The sequence below is a fragment of the Vicugna pacos genome, chromosome 15, assembly GCF_048564905.1.
Source record: "Vicugna pacos chromosome 15, VicPac4, whole genome shotgun sequence".
NCBI classification, from domain to species: Eukaryota; Metazoa; Chordata; class Mammalia; order Artiodactyla; family Camelidae; genus Vicugna; species Vicugna pacos.
This window is the reverse complement of record NC_133001.1, coordinates 55,680,092-55,695,620: the sequence shown is the minus strand read 5'-3', so window position 1 is coordinate 55,695,620 and position 15,529 is coordinate 55,680,092. Positions and strand designations below refer to the sequence as shown.

The window sequence follows — 15,529 nt, the reverse complement described above, 5'->3', positions numbered from 1 at the left end:
ACATGACGAATGTGCTCAAAGGTGAGCCATAGGTGACCTTAGGGAGGTACGTAGTGCTGCTAAAAAAGGTAGTTGTCCCACTGTTGAGTTGTAAGAGCAACATTTTAAGAGAAACCTCAACACGTAAAAGCTGGAAACCTCGTAAGAGGGACGTTGGAAGGACCCAGGCCGTCTTAGCTTGGGGAGGGTAGGAGAAGGCGAATCTGAAGGTTTTCCCTGGAATGAGGAAGTGAGACGGATTAGCTGTTCCTCTCTCCAGGGCAGTTTCACGAGAGCAGGTTTTGACTCAAATCTGAGGGAGAAGTTAGCTGGGGGAGCAGCCCCAGTGGTGAGCTGGTCATCGGAAGGCTTCCAGCAGAGGGTTGGTTGGTGGCCCTCTGTCTCTAAGGAAGTTGCAGTGGGAGATGGAGATACGGACTCTAAGACCTTGAGATGTCGTCCAATGATAAGGCTCTGAGATTCCAGTCTTTTCTTCTCTGCTGGTTGAGAATAGTGATTGGAATTTAGATGGCTAATTTGCGGAATTCCTGTAGCAGTGAGCAACATATTAATCATGGAAGGACAGATAATCTGAAGGGAGGCTAAGATTTATGACTTAACATCCCAAGTATTAACATGAATCATACATGGTTCATACATAATCAGATATGATCATACGCAGTTAAATATGGTTAACGTGGTCGTCATACTTTTTTGGTAGGGAATTTACGCTCATCCAAGCCAGGGCTTTTAACCTGGTGTATTGGCTCCATGGACCAGCTTTTGGGGTGTGCACCCCAACAATTGTACAAAAAATTGTCTAAGGATACCTTTTCCTGAAGAGATAGTCCAAATCGTTTTTTAAATTTTTATTGGTGTCTGTGATAACCCGAAGATTAAAGAACCAGGGATCTAGCCAAACCCCCATGGTTTACAGATGGGGATACCGTCAGAGTTGGCTGTTTGCCTTACTTACTGTAAAACTTTGGCTACGTTATTCAGCAAGAATATCTGAACCTGTCTCCTCACCTGTGAAATCCTGCAGTTGTGGTGGAGATGAAAGCCTCTGTACGTGTGTAAAACGTCCCCGCCGTGAATGGCGGCTGTTGCGCACGGGGCCTTGAGACCGTTGATTTTCCAGGGGCTGCTCGTCCCCGAGGCCCAGGAGTCCCTTCTCTCTCAGGCTGCTGTGGTCTCCCTGGAGGTGGGCTGGGGGTGTTTTCTGAGGGTCTGTAAGTGATGGGGATTACGTTCCTTGAGTACAGTGAGGTAAAGACAGGGGAAATACAAGGACCTACTTACAGTGAACACAGGGAACTGTATTCAGTTTCTTGCAATAATATATAATGAAAAAGAATCTGAAAAAAAAGTATGTACCTGTATAACTAAATTGCTTTACTGTACACCTGAAACTAACACTGTAAATCAACTGTACTTCAATAAAAAGTAAAATTAAAAAAAAATGGGAAAAAGGCTGAAAGCAGTTTGCTGTGGCCAAGAACACACTCTGTAATGTAGCTAATCAAATCGCTTTGCCAACAGAGGGCATCTGTGTGATGGGAGGTGAAGTTTCCAGTAGCGGGTGGTCCGCGTCCGGCAGGTGTAGACTGCCTTCCCTGCTGTGCGTGCCTGGCCCCTGGGGATTCCAGGCTCTCGGGGGGGGGGGGGGGGCTGCCAGTTCTTCCACGGAGCCTCTGTCTCCTCTGACTTGGTCTTAGAGCCGCCCTGGGGTGAGAAGGAGCTCTTAGGATAAAGAGAGTCGGGTGAGGAAAGCACCTAGCAGCTCAGGTTTAATCTCATCCTCTCAGGTTCTGAAGGCAAATTCCTGTAAGATTCTCCTCCTCTGAGAAGCCTTTCCTGTCACCAGGCCCCAGGAGGTGCACTCTTTCCCTCGGTGGTGCTGTTTCTCCCTCCTGTCACGGATACTGCGTGGATGGTTATTGCATGCTTTTATCTTTTTCTTGCTAAACTGTGTGTTGGCAGGTGCCAAGCTTTGTTCATCTCTGTCCCCTCCAGTTTCACTTGTCTTAAGTGCAAGTCTTATCCTGTCACTTTACAACCTTCTGGGGGGCCCTCCATTACCTGGGATGAAGTCCTTCCTCTGGCCCCTGCCTGCCTCTCTAGACACGTCGTCTGTGGACCCTCCCTGTGCTCTGGCCTTACAGGCACCCCAAATTCCTCCAGTGTTCCTGTCTCTGTGCTGTACTGATTGGTGTGCAAGCCCCTCAGACTTACTGGAAGCTGTTCCTTGGCGGCAGGGGCCCTGCTCCATGAATCTTTGTGTTTATTCATCAGTGCTTGCTGCCTGGTGGGCTGTCACTGTGATTGGATTTTATCCCAGTGTCTGGGGAAGTTCTTGATTGACTAGGGTATTCAGGAAATACAGGATGGATAAATAAGAGGTTTTCTGTACTCTGAGCCTGTAATGTAAAGGGACAGAAAGAACCAGCATAAACAATACATCATCTGGGAGATGAGTCTCAATCCCTCACCCCTGGCCTTCCCTCCAGGTGAACCACTGGAGCAGTAGGAGTTTTACAGGGAGGTAACTGGGGTGTGCTCAGCCTTTCATGCAGACTTCCAGCTGTCCTTCTGTCATTAGTAGAGGGCAGGATCAAAGAATATGAAGTGACCACTGACAGAATTTTCACATTTTAATAGTCAACCCACACCTTGACCTTATTAACTCCATTGCTGGCTGCCTGTGCCAGACATAACCAGCCCAGGTGCGTCCCGTGATAACACCCATAAGGTCTGGCAGTCTTCCCGTAGTCAGAGGGACGCCCAGCAAAGTCTGGATGGAAATGAGTTTTGCCTGAAGTTTTGAAAGGAGGAGGAGCACAGAGTACTGGAGAGACTGGGGGAAATGGCAGGTGGTGAAGCCCAGGAGAGAGGCATCTGTCCGTGTGCCTGGCTTGAGCGTGGGCCCGGGGACTTGTGAAGTGGGGAGCGTGTTCTCATCAAACCCTCTTTGTTGGTAGGTGCTGTGTCTTGTCAGAGGTGATGCAGGGTCAGGTCAGGTCGCAGAGTCTGTCTCCGTCATGTCCACTTGTCCAGGAGAAGCTGGTAGAGAAAGCACAGGCACAGAGAACCGAGTAACCGAGCCCTTGTAGGTGACGTTTCCGATTTCTCTATTTTATTTATTCCTTATGTTGTTTTTTGATTATAAAGATAATATGAACTTAGTTTAGAACATTTAAAAAATTCAGAAAAGCAGTAGAACAAAGTCCCAGCCCGGCCAGATCCCGCTCTTGGTTTGAGGTCGCCCGGGCTGCAGCCGCTGCCTGGCCAGTCAGAGCTGCCGCCTGGCCTCGGTCCTTACTCCCCCACAGTCTGTTCCGTCTCTGCAGATACCCCGTTGAAGAGGATACGGGGATGCACGGAAAGCACTGGCCTGTCCCTGGCCGGCGCCAGTCGCCAGGTACCGAGCACCTGCTGTTTCACCGCCACGTTAGCGTTTTGATGTACTTTCAGCCTTTTCTCTACATTTTACTTTTTACAAAGTTGAGACTAAATATATAGTTCTGTGTCCTGCCTTTTTTAAAACCTGGCATTCTACCCTGAACATATTTCTCCATCATGATTTTAAGAGCTTACATAATATCCCATTTTGTAGAGATGATTGTCTTTAACCATTTCCATATCGTTCAAGCTTAATACATTTACACTTTACCAATTGTTCTGCACACACAGCTCTGGTCACTTGATTATTCCCTTAGGGTACATTTCTAGAAGTGGGATTATTGGATGGCAGCCATGTTTTTTTTTAAACTTTTAATGCTGATTGCTGAATTGTGAACTGAAAGATTTTTATCTGGGATGACTAGGAATAAAGTTCTAAAAATGATTTTCTCCCATGCAGTGTTCACAGGGTAGAGATCCTGGTAAGCAGTGGGGATTATCTTTGACTCCAGGAAATTGCTTTCTCACGAGCTGTGTGCGTGGGTTAGATCTGAACCAGGTGACGCGTGGGGCCCGCAGCTCGAGGGGAAGTGGTGTCCTTTATGTTGAGCCGTGCAGATTATCCTGACATTAAAATTGTGCCTCACGTTTGAATATCAGTCACCACGTCATCTAGGGAGTGTCTTTGTAAAGCTGCCACTGCAGAGAACATATGTTCCTTCTAAGATGCACGTGCGACGGAGCTGTCCGTGTGGATGATTTGCCTCCTCCTGACCCCCCGGTGGCCCACTGGTTGGAGGGTACCTGTCAGGGCGAGCGCCGTCAGGCTGCTCTGCTTCTCTCTGCTTGGGGCGCTTGGGGTGCTTGGGGTTCGGGTTCCCGGCGCGTGCTCTTGGTTGGAGGATTGCACATTCATGGGAGCCGAGAGCAGTGACTGTGTGATGAGCAAATGAGGAAATGCTTCCTTGCACGGTTGGAGGAACATGGGAGGACTGGGCCATCAGGAAGACAGTTCTAGTTGTAGAGCTGCTGAGAACTAGCTGTGTGTACTTGAGCAGGTCAGCACCCTCTCTGATCCTTTCAGGGTCCTTTGGACTGTAAAGACCCAGTAGTGGGCCTGGGTGGCCCTGGGGAGGGTAGGACAGTGAGGCCTGCGCTGCCCTGTGATGGCTTTGCATCAGGAGCTGGTGCAGGCAGGGGCTTGGACACTGAGCAAGTGTTCACAGCCTCTGAACACACAGGACTCCTTGCTGTCCCCCTGGGGTTGATACCTTCCTTCCTGGATCTCCTCTGTCTGGAAATTCCTGCCTGCCCTTGGAGCCAAGCTCACGCATCCCCTTCCTGACATCTCTGAACCTTCAGCACCCAGCGCATCGCAGGCCTCATGCACGGGTTGGTGCATCAGTCCCTGGACGCTGGTCACCCTCATCTTTGTGTCCACTCCGGCACACCGTCCCACTCTGCTGCAGGGCTGGCAGTGAGGAGTGTATCTCCAGGTAGGAGTGAAGGTGGGCGAAGGTGAACTGGCCCTGGGACCCTTCCTGTCCCTGGAAGGGCCACGGGCCTCCCCGCCGTGCCATGGCCTGCTCGGTGGGAGTAGAGGGGCTGCCTTTTTTCCTTTTGGATCCAACAATTTTTGTGTGAACTACATGCACTCGACCTTCTTCTTAATATTATTTATTTAGTTATCTATCTATCTATCTTAATATGCTCATAATTTTTTAAATTTTAATTTTAATTTTTAAAATTCAAGTACAGTCAGTTACAATGTGTCAATTTCTGGTGTACCGCACAATGTCTCAGAGCTGCAGTAATCCAAGCAGCATGGTTTTGGCATAAAAACAGACGTCTCAGTCAATGAAACAGAATAGAGAGCTGAGAAATAAGCCCACAGACCTATTGTCAATTAATTTTTGACAAAGGAGGCAAAAATATACAATATCAGTCTTTTGAATGACAGAATCAAGTAAACTAAAAAGCACACAATAAAACCCAGCCCTTACCTCTAAACGTACTGTATGCAGGTGCTTACGTGCCTGCTGGCTCCATGGTAGATTTTTCTGTGAGAGCCTCTCAAAGCCACCCCTTTGAGGGGATGGTGGGAAGCCCGACCCTTGTGTAGTGAGGGGTGGGAAACGGGAGGGTCGCTGGGTTCGAGCTGGGAAGAGCGGGGTCTTGTCTGTGTTGGTCTCAGTGACTCCGAGGCTCGTTCTCCCAGGTTCCCCCCGCAGCATGGATTCTTGGATCTGGACCATTAATAAGAACCAGAGTTAACACTATATTTGAACAAGGGGGAGGTAGGGGAGCAAGCTCATTTTAGAAGAACAGCTTTCACAGTTCTGTAAATAAAAGATGATAGACCCAGTTTGGGTTCTTTCCAGAAACTTTATTCCCAAGCCATTTATTTTAGGTTCCTGTTTTAAATTTAGTTTTGGCAAAAGGAAAATAAAGGCACTCAACTACTTTCTGCTCTCGAGAAGGAAAATCTCCACCTTGGGGTGATCTGGAGCAGTAGGTCAGTTAGCTAATGTGTGCTCTGGGGTGTTGGCTGTGCTTACAGTGGGCACCATGCTGGGTGTTACAGGAGGACCTGGAGAGATGCTGGGCTGTAGGCATTGTCAAGAATTAAGCCCCCTGAACCCCACCTTATCCAGAAGACAATAATAAGGGATGATGGTCACCGCACCTTGTAGTGTTATTAGGTTAAATGGAACAGAAGGCTTGAAGGCCACCTAACAGACCTTTACTCAAAGCTGGTTCCCTCCCTCTTCCCTGGGGTGCTCGCCTTGGGCAGTAGTGAGGGTCCCTGCACATTGTGAAGGATACCACGTGGCTCCCAGGGTGACTTTGGCCCCTGCATTCCTGTGTCTCTCCCCCGGGGGAGTGACATCATCACCAGACATCTGCTTGTGGCTGCCAGTCCCTTCCAAAACCACCCCGGGATCGCCCATGTCTTGACCACCAATTTTGAAATAGTTATAAAATAGCATGTGGTTTGAAGGGAACTGCCCTTTGCTGTTGACCATGTGTTCTACAATTATAAGTAGAGTGAAATAGAAGGTGTAACTGGTCAGCCTCTGAAATGGAATTTTGAAAATCTTAAACCTGGGTACTTTTGGTTTGGGCAAAAAGTAAGCTGTTTTGAGAATGAAATGCACGTCCATGTAGCAGAGCGAGAAGAGTGGGCTTTGGGATCAGACAGACGCGGGTTTGCACCCCCAGACCCGCCACTTTCTGAGGACAAGTTATTTGAGCTCTTTGAGCCCCGGTTTCCCTTCAGCATTGTGAGCAGTAGCGCATGTCATATGTAAGTTGTTGTGAAGTCTAGAAAAAAAGTATGTAAGTCATTTGTGCTGAATACAGTTGACACCCGTGCCGCTGTGCTGGTGGGTGTGTGCTGAGTGTGGTTGAACTGGGCGGTTAGCCTTACCCCATTCTTTTGAGTCCTGCCGTCACCTGGCGAGCATCGCACCATGGGTCTCTGTCCTCCAGGTGGCTGAGCCCCAGCGAGAGTGAACATGTGTATCACCAGGTCACGTGTATTTCCTGGGAGGCGTAGGCCTGGGACTCAGACCTCCTGAGGGCTCCCTGCTCTGCCACACCCTGTGTGTGTGTCTCTGTTTTAACTCTTGCTGAGTGTAGTCTCAGAAATACATTTAGTGTGTCCAGAAATCTCAGGCTTTTTTCTGAAACGTTAGAAGATAATAATAGAAAAAAGGAAAAGGGCCTAAACGGTGAAATTAATGTTCTCTTGTGTTAGATCACACGGGAGCCCTAAGGCACCCGAGGGCCCCCGGAAGTGGCCCCGGAGGGCGAAGGGCCTGCTGGCGGGACGGGCAGACACACTGTTTATGGACCCTGGGGACCTGGTTCAGCACCAGGGCTGCCTTCGGCACATTGGCCCCCTGGGTACCCGGTTGTCAGGCCTGCCCCAGGCACCAGCAAGGCTGACAGTGACTTTATTTCCCTGAATAGGAACTTGGGGGACTGCAGAGGGCTCTTCAAGATCTGTTTTTTGGTGAAAAGCTGCGGTGCTGAGGCTTTCTGTGGCCGCCCTGTGCCGTCCTCGCGATGGGAGCAGAATTCTGAAGAAGTGGGCAGCCTGAGAGCGCGTCCGTGACCCTGCCCGGCGGAGTTCACGTGCCGCCGTGTTCGTACTTGGGGTCTGTGGCCGGCACAGTTGGCGGGGGTGTCGGGACAGCAGAGTTATTTCTGTTCCTGGTGCGACTTGAGTCTTCTCCGATTTTTACTCTGTTCACGTGTTCGATTTCATTCACAAGTAAGCAGAACCCGGCGGGGGCTGGGGCGGGGAGTGGAGACCTTAACCTTGCCTCTCGTTGCCGTTGCAGCCCACGTGGAGAATGAGGAGCAGTACACGCAAGCTCTGGAGAAGTTCGGGGGCAACTGCGTGTGCAGGGATGACCCGGATTTAGGAAGCGCCTTCCTGAAGTTCTCAGTGTTTACAAAGGAGCTGACAGCGCTTTTCAAAAACCTGGTAAGTGTCACGATTGTGTGCGGCTAGCGGGCAGCATGTGAAGTGCCTGCAGTTGCTTTAGTTGGGAGGGGAGCTCCCCGGAGGATAATTAAAGTGTGTTTGATAAATTAGGAATAAATTTCATGGCTCAGAGGATACCTGAAGGAATTTTATTTTTTGTACACAGTAGGTCACCTTGGAATAAATTTTAGAGTGGTCATTTTTGCTCTGACAAGAATTTTTAAATTCAGCTCAGCATTTTAAAGGTGCACAGCTGAGGCACAAAATGAATAAATGCATTCATCTTAAGGGCTTCTGACTTCAATTTTTAATAGTTTCTAAACTGTGGAGAATAGTCTTTTCTGGTAATTACAGTAGGCATTTAAACTTAAAATATTTAATAAATATGTTTCAGACCCGTCTCACACAGCAGGGTAACCTGTAATCAAAGCACAGAAGTTACCGTGAATATTTAAAGGCCTTTTTTTTTATGCTCCCAAATGCAGTCTAAAAAAGTCTCCCTTTTTTTAAGCAAGTGGAGATATGGACTGAGTACGTCTGGCCTGCGGCAGGTGCTTGTCACGTGGGGTGAATGGGGTTCTTTCGCGTACTTGGCTGCCCTGTGCCGTCCTTGTGGTGGGAGCAGAATTCTGAAGGAGTGGGCAGCCTGAGAGGGCGTCTGTGACCCTGCTGGGGGGCTTCTTCCACAAGGGAAGTACACTGGGGTAGTCCCAGGGTCTCTCCTGTTTTTCTCCCCCAGCCTCTCCCAAAGGTCAGGGACAACCAGACCAGGTCAAGAACTCAATAATACTTTTGATGTGAGTCGCAAGCCAAGAGTGTCTTTTTCGTTTCTCCTGTCAGCAGGCTCATAACAAGTGAGCAAGTAGCTCATCGGTCTCGAAGGGGTGGTGATGGTGGGTTTGTAAGTCTGGCCTTAGAAGGGCAGGAATGAGGGAACGCCACGTATGAGTTAATAACAAGGAGGGGAAAGACCAGATCATTAAGGTTTTGGTCTCTCGCCCTGTCTTCACTTGTAAAACCTTTCAGCTGGAAATGGTAAAAATACAAAGCCGTTGCTGTGCTGAAGTTTTTTCACTCAGGTTAATTTGTAATCTCTGGGGGCTTTCATCGAGTTTGTCGCCCGTTTATTTCTGCCCCAAACAGGCTGACAGCACGCAGACGGGGCAGTGGAGCCCAGCCCCCTCTCCAGCCCCGCTCCCCGGACCCTGGCTGACATGCTTGTCAGGGTCTCACCATTGAGTCACAGTGGGGCTTTTTTTTTTTTTTTTTTTTTTGACTGGAGAAGCTGCATGGTCCCAGGGAAGAGCTCTATAGATGCTGACAAGTGGGGGGTCTTCAAGTGAAAAACCAGCCTGCCGCCTGATCGCCCAGCCCCTCGGCGAATAAGCCCCTTCCACACTCATGAGCCGCCAGCCGGCTGCTTAGTGCCTCACTCTTAAATATGAATGAACGGCCTCCAGAATGAAAGAGACCAAAATAAACCGGGGAAAGAATCTGGAGGACACAGACAATGCAGTGAGCAGAAGAAGACTTGAAAGGCGCTCTTTGGATTCCTCAGAGAGGTCCGGGGGGAGAGTGGGCGCAGCTTGTCGTTAAAGAAAGGGGGAGACAAGGTAAGAAAGTATCAAACTGAAAGTCCTGTGAGAAGTGCTGGAGTGAAAAATGCCTCAGAAAATAGATCAAAAGGCCCAAAAAAGACAGAAACGTAGGAAATAGATGAAAGACGAGCCAGGGATTAACCCTCAAGGTCCAGCATCCAACTGACTGGCGCTTCAGAAAGAGAATAGAAGACAGAGGAGGGTGCCGGGAAGGCAGCAGCACAAAAGTGGTTCCTGAGACTGAAGGATTCTGACCTGCAGATGGAAGGCCCAGGCCAGTAAGGGGAAAGGACCTGCCTCTGCTCCAGGGCATCTCCGTGTGAAACTGCAAAAGATCCTAAATGCTTTCAGAAAGCACACCGAGGGTGGAGCTGCACGATGGTGTCGCCCTCTTGACAGTGACCCTGGAAGCTTGGAGGCGTGGAGCGCTGACACTAAAAAATCCTGAGGGACGTAATTCTGACTTGGAGTTAGACCCCAACCTGAGCATAAAAGGAGAATTAGAGATGTTTCAGACGTGCAGGTCTCAGAAAATTTAGCTCCCAAGTGTCATTTCTCTGAATTGCCTAAAGGCTGTGCCTTAGCAGCATGAAGAGAGAAGCCAAGAAAGAGGAAGATGTGTGAGTCAGGAAACAGGATCCAGCCAGAGGGATGCAGTGAAAAGGGTCCGAGAGGATGGCGGAGAGAAACCCTGGCCGGGCGACCGAGCAGCTGGCCCGCAGACCAGCCGGGGTCTGTCCTGCACCCCCAGCAGCTCGGAGCTCCATTCAGCTCATCTCCCCCCAGCTTTTCTCGGCTGCAAAGTGGAGATGATAACGTGGGGCTGGCTTTGTCCGTAGAATGTCGCTAGTTGCTTTTACACATCTCATCTCATTTAACCCTCATAGCAACCCCCTACACCAGCTTCTGAACACGCACCCCAGGGCGTGGCATCCGCGTCTCTCCACGTGGTGGAATCCTACATAAAATCAGTTGTACTCAGTTTTCACATGAGTGACTGCACAGTTAGACAGAAATGGCCCCTTCATTTCTTAATTTTCTGCAAAACTAAAAGGGTAGGTCTTGGACATTGTGACGGGTGCATTGCCCACCACCCTACCCCCCCACAGCTTTGCCACTTTGAGCACATCAGATATCCCTTGCAGGCCGAGTCCCCACCCTTCTCCCCTCTCCGCCCCCAGTGAGCGGGTCATCCATGGCCTTCACTCCTGAGCACCGTCGGTGCCGTGAGCTCCGGGCAGGTGTCAGGTGTGTACTGGGTCTTCCTCATTCACTTAGTCCTCTTAACAGCTGCATGAGATCACCTGTGTTACCTTCCTCTTACGGGGGGCCCGAAGCTAGCAAGGAACAGGGGTGGCAGTCAAATCTAGATGTTAAAACTCGAAACCCGTACACTTTCCATTGCGATTATTTAAAGGAATTAAGGTCAACTCCATGGGGGGGAAGAAAACAGCAGCAAGGAAGGCAGTGCAGGGAAAATGCAGGATAAAGAGGAATGCATAGGGGCCGCAACACTGCAGCCGCGAGGCAGCCGGATGCCTCGGTTTCATCTTAGAGCAGAGATGGGAAATCCCTCCCCGCCTCCCCGGGCCAGCGTCAGGATAACAGAGATACGCTGGACAGGTGGCTTGTAAATTAGAAACCCGGCCCACAGGTGACATTGCAGTGTCGTTAAGTTAACTTCTTACAGTCTGGACCAAGTAGCTTTCCGTCCACGTGCATGACTGCAGTTACAGCTTTTACTTTATGGAGTGGGGATTTTTGATCCTGTTTCCCAGCAAAGATCCAAGAGAGAGGGAGAATGTGTCTGACTCGTGCCCACGTTAGCACTCAGCAGGCCCGGCTTCTCAGGCCTGTGCTGCTGTTGAAGCTACACCCGTAAGGAACACTGCGGGGCTGCGTCTAAGATGCTGTCACTGAGAATGAGCTGATTATAGGAGAATTCTCCTTTTTTGGTATTTTGTATACCGTTCTTACTCCTATTTTTGGTCACATCTGTCCTATCTCTTATTTTTAAAGCCTTGCTTTTGCTTTCCCTGAGGCGTTCAAAAAACATTTCAGTTCTGCATGGCCAAAATTCTCAATTCTACCTCTTGTCCAGAAAGAATAATAATTACTGCCTACCTACTCTTCATCATGGAAGAATGTTTCTAAAGCAGTTGGAACATCTCCAAAGAAAGGCCAACTTAGTATAAAGTGAGATTTTGTTACTAATGGGTGAGATTCTCAACTTCAGAGAGTCTGAATTCTCTCTGCAGTCATGCAGGATAAAGGGAAAAATAAGGCAGCTACAGAAATGTAACGTGTGAAATTAAGCTAGTTATCGAGTCAGCCTGGTCTCGCAGCTTCTATTCCTCTTACCAGATGGCTGTGAGGATCCTGGAAAGATTTAGTGAATGGCTGCATTAAGGTCAGTTACAGCTCTGTAGCCTCTGTCTCTGGTTTCAGAGGATTCCTCCTGAAATATGCACTGTCAGTCATAGACCCAGCTCCAGGTGAGAGCGGGGACCAGCGGGTGCCGAGCCCAGGATGGTGTCCTAGTGTGAGAGCCGAGCGCACCCCTGGGGCTGAGGAATGTGTCACCTCACTCATTTGGAAGGAGAAACCTGAAAGTCCTACTGACCAATGTGCACATAAGTCCTGGATTTTTTTTTTAACACAAATGATTGGAGGTAGAAGACTCATAGCCACAGAATGAAGAGCTGTAAGCTTCTGTCTGGGTTTGTTCACGTGACGTGCGCAGCGCCTGGCGGAGAGGTATCCCCACTGCTGCGTTGGTAATAGGGCGGCAGGGCTCTTCCCAGCACTGCCGGCCCACACGAGCTGGTTCTCCACGTTAATAAAACTTACCTCATTGCTTAACACAGAGCTGTGCCTACCAGAGGGCCTCACCTCAGTACTCCTGCAAACTCCCTTCTCTTTTAACTTCTTTTTTGGGGGGATGTTCTGCACTTTAAAATGTCTTACATTCTTTTTTATTCAACAGGGGGACTGATCATAATTTCATCTTTTAGGGAGGAAGACTTACATCGGTTTACCCATAAATTAAGGAACTGTGCAGGAATTGAGAGAAACCCCCAGGGCCTGGTATCTGCCGTGTGGGACTGTCTGCCCCTAGATTGGTGCCAGACTCTCCGCCTTCCATTTTCGACATCTGCTCTTTGGTATTCTGACACTCTTTTCCCTGCTAATTGCTGGATTTGACTGCCCTTGGTGCCTTGTTCCGCAGCACTGTGAGCTGGAAAACGCGATGACCAGTTTGTTAGGCTTGTATGCAGAGGAGGCGTCTGTGAGCTTTGAGTGAGGAGGGCTTGAGTGCTGGGCTTCTCCTGGGGAATAGAGTTTGTGGATGGACCTCATGACAGTTAATTTGGACACTAGAAGCATCTGCACCAATGATTTCACCTGGCCTGATACACAGATGGAAGTTCTTTGAGACTCCAGACCAGCACTGCAGGCTGCTTCCTGCACTCACAGATCACTGGCCAGAAGGAAAGCGTCTCCTCGGTTTGACCAAAACAACAAAAGCAGTAAGGCTGACGTCAGAGCCCTGGGTTCTGGTTGTGGCACGGCCGCTACTGTGTGTAAATTGTACTTTGATACTTTTTTTTTTCTTTTTGGAAAGGCGGTGCCACCTCATTGTAGCCCCAATAGCACACTGACTCCGTGAGTCAGAGAAGGTGGGAAAAGCCAGGGAGGAGCAGGCAGCCCAGCTGAGAAAGTGACTAACAGCCTGCTGGGGGCACCGGCTCTGTCACTATCCGGGCAGTGAGCACTGATTACTCCACTTTTATTAGCATGCTGTGTGTACCGTGAGGGCCGCTGTAGAAATGCCACAGCACGGAGGGTGTAGCCCCGGGAGATGGGCAGTGACTCCCACAGCTGTGGTGCTTGGGTCCCTGGGGGGAGGTGGGGCGGGGGGCTCTAGGGCTCTCACGAGGTCCGTCTGCCCACAGGCACGTTGCGGAGTTTACGAACACATTCCTTGCACTTTAATGACTTGTCGTGTGCGTGGAGGACATGCTGTTAGAAGACAGTCATTTGAAGCGTTCATGAACTCGGATGAGGGTTTCATTTCTTCTGTCATCACATATTCTCTCAACTGCTGGCTGTTAAAATGACAACTGCCACGATGTAGGAGGCCTCAAACTTTAAAAAAAAATCCTTTGCCAAGCCTAAAGGATAACGTGTGGACAGGCTGGAGCAGAGGATGTGAAGGAAGGCGGAGGGTCAGCAGCACCCAGGCAGCAGAGGAGCAGGAAGAGAAGCCCTGATGAGTGACTCTTGGCTTCGGTGACCAGGAGGCCACCATGACTTTCCCCTGACTCTTTTGCAGGAGCCAGAGGAGAGACGGCAGGTGCTCATTGCTCTTGGGGGAGGTTGATAATGGAAGAGGAAAGTGAGAAAGGGAAGGTTTTTATGATAGGAGGGACTAAACAAAACAAAAAAACTAAAAAAAAAAACCCCAAAGTGAAACAAACAAACAAACAAAAGAGACAGACAAACAAAAAAAAGCCTGTTTCTAGACTCCAGGGGAAGAAGCCGGTGGCTGGAAGAGGTGATGTCTGGGAAGAGAGAGGGCTGTGAGCCATGGAGGTTCTGCATCCTGTTTTGTCGGTCATGGGCTCGGCCAAGACTCAAGTCCGTGCCTCTCTGGGACCTGCAGATAAATTCTCGATCCAGTTTCTTCATGTGCATTCCCCTTCGGGAATTGCCACTGCGTATTAGTCATTGCTTAAAATCTCTCAACTTGACAAACTGCGTCAATAGCTGTTTATTACAGATTCTAGCTTACAAAGCACCAGGACAGTTTATGTCATTTGCACCCCCAGGAGCCTCGTCTAGCCCTCACAGTCCTTGCCTGGCCCTCAGGTAGAGTCCCTGGGGATTCTTAGAAATGCAGACTCCCAGGTCCTTGTCCCCGGGGCCTGCTGAACCAGAATCTCCATTTCCGCAGGGTGTGAGTCAGCACCATCAGTCTGAGAAGCATTGCCCCAGAGCTGAGGTTCTCAAAGTGCTGTCCCTGGGCCGGCCGCACCAGCAGCACCTGGACCTTGCTGGGAAAGTCGGGGCCCACCCATACCTGCTGAGTCGTGGTCCTCAAGTTCAGCGCAGCTGCAGCAGCACCTGGAGGGTTGCTAGAACACTCCCTGTTGGGCGAGTAAGTTCCCCGGTGATGCTGACCTGGATGGTCGGGAACCAGCTGCCCTAGAGGACAGCCGGGTAAACTGCTTCCAGTTCCTCCCTTGAGATTGAGGCCAGGGCACCAAGGCCTCGAGGAGGCCGGCCAAGCGTCTTCCAACCTCGGGTTCTGGGAGGTAGTTGGTTTGAAAAGATGCTTTCATTTTTGGTGGGTGGCTTGAACATTTTAACATCACTTGTGGGTTTTTGAAGAAGTTATGGGTTACATGAGCCCTGGGTTCTTCTGTGCTGCCCCTCTGCCTCTCGGAGTTGGCCGTACACGGGTTCTCAGCACAGCTGTGGCAGGCTGCGGTGTGTGGTTTCCTCATCTGCTCTCTGGTGGAAGAGGGAAAGGGTCGCTATATTCTCTCCACTTAGTACCTGACAGATCAAAGCAGCGCGACTGCCAGTGACGCAGCATTAAAGGCAGAAACCAGGTCAGCTGTTTCCCCTCTTTCTTCTGGTGTGAAAGTTGCCAGGTTTTTGGCAGCTGGCTGGCTTTGATCTTGCAGTTTGTGTTAAACACTGGAGCTCGGCGTGGGCTCCTCCGTCTCATTCTTAACTAAACAACCCTTCAGAGCAAGAACTGCTGCCCAAGAACCAGGCCAGGGAGCAGGTGTTCATGAGGACCCTGTGTGAGGCAGTGAGCAAGGCCGTGTGTGTGTGCACGCCGTAGACCTTAGGCGTGCTGTCACCAGCCCCTGGAAGAAGTCACCGAGAGTGAAGTGACCTAGATGGTTTCCCTTTGTAAACTTTCCTCGTACGTCTCTGATGAACTGCTTTGTGTGGGGAATAGAAGGAAATTCCTGACGCAGATGGCACCTGGGGGGGACCTGTCTTGCTCCGACCGGGGGGCAGGTGTAGGACTGACCGC

The 15,529-nt window shown here is 50.0% G+C and overlaps 1 protein-coding gene across 12 annotated transcripts in view; it reads left to right on the top strand.

The window, feature by feature from the left end:
- ASAP2 (ArfGAP with SH3 domain, ankyrin repeat and PH domain 2) overlaps nucleotides 1–15,529 on the top strand; it is a 145,791-nt gene that overhangs the window by 56,074 nt on the left and 74,188 nt on the right. For 8 of the 12 annotated variants that reach the window (XM_072938227.1, XM_072938228.1, XM_072938225.1 and 5 more), the window contains 2 exons: nucleotides 7,731–7,876; nucleotides 14,432–14,635. In XM_072938227.1, the coding sequence (XP_072794328.1) occupies nucleotides 7,731–7,876; nucleotides 14,432–14,635 (350 nt within the window). The remainder of the gene's footprint in view (nucleotides 1–7,730; nucleotides 7,877–14,431; nucleotides 14,636–15,529) is intronic. The other 4 variants (XM_072938235.1, XM_072938234.1, XM_072938233.1 and 1 more) reach the window with 1 other exon arrangement.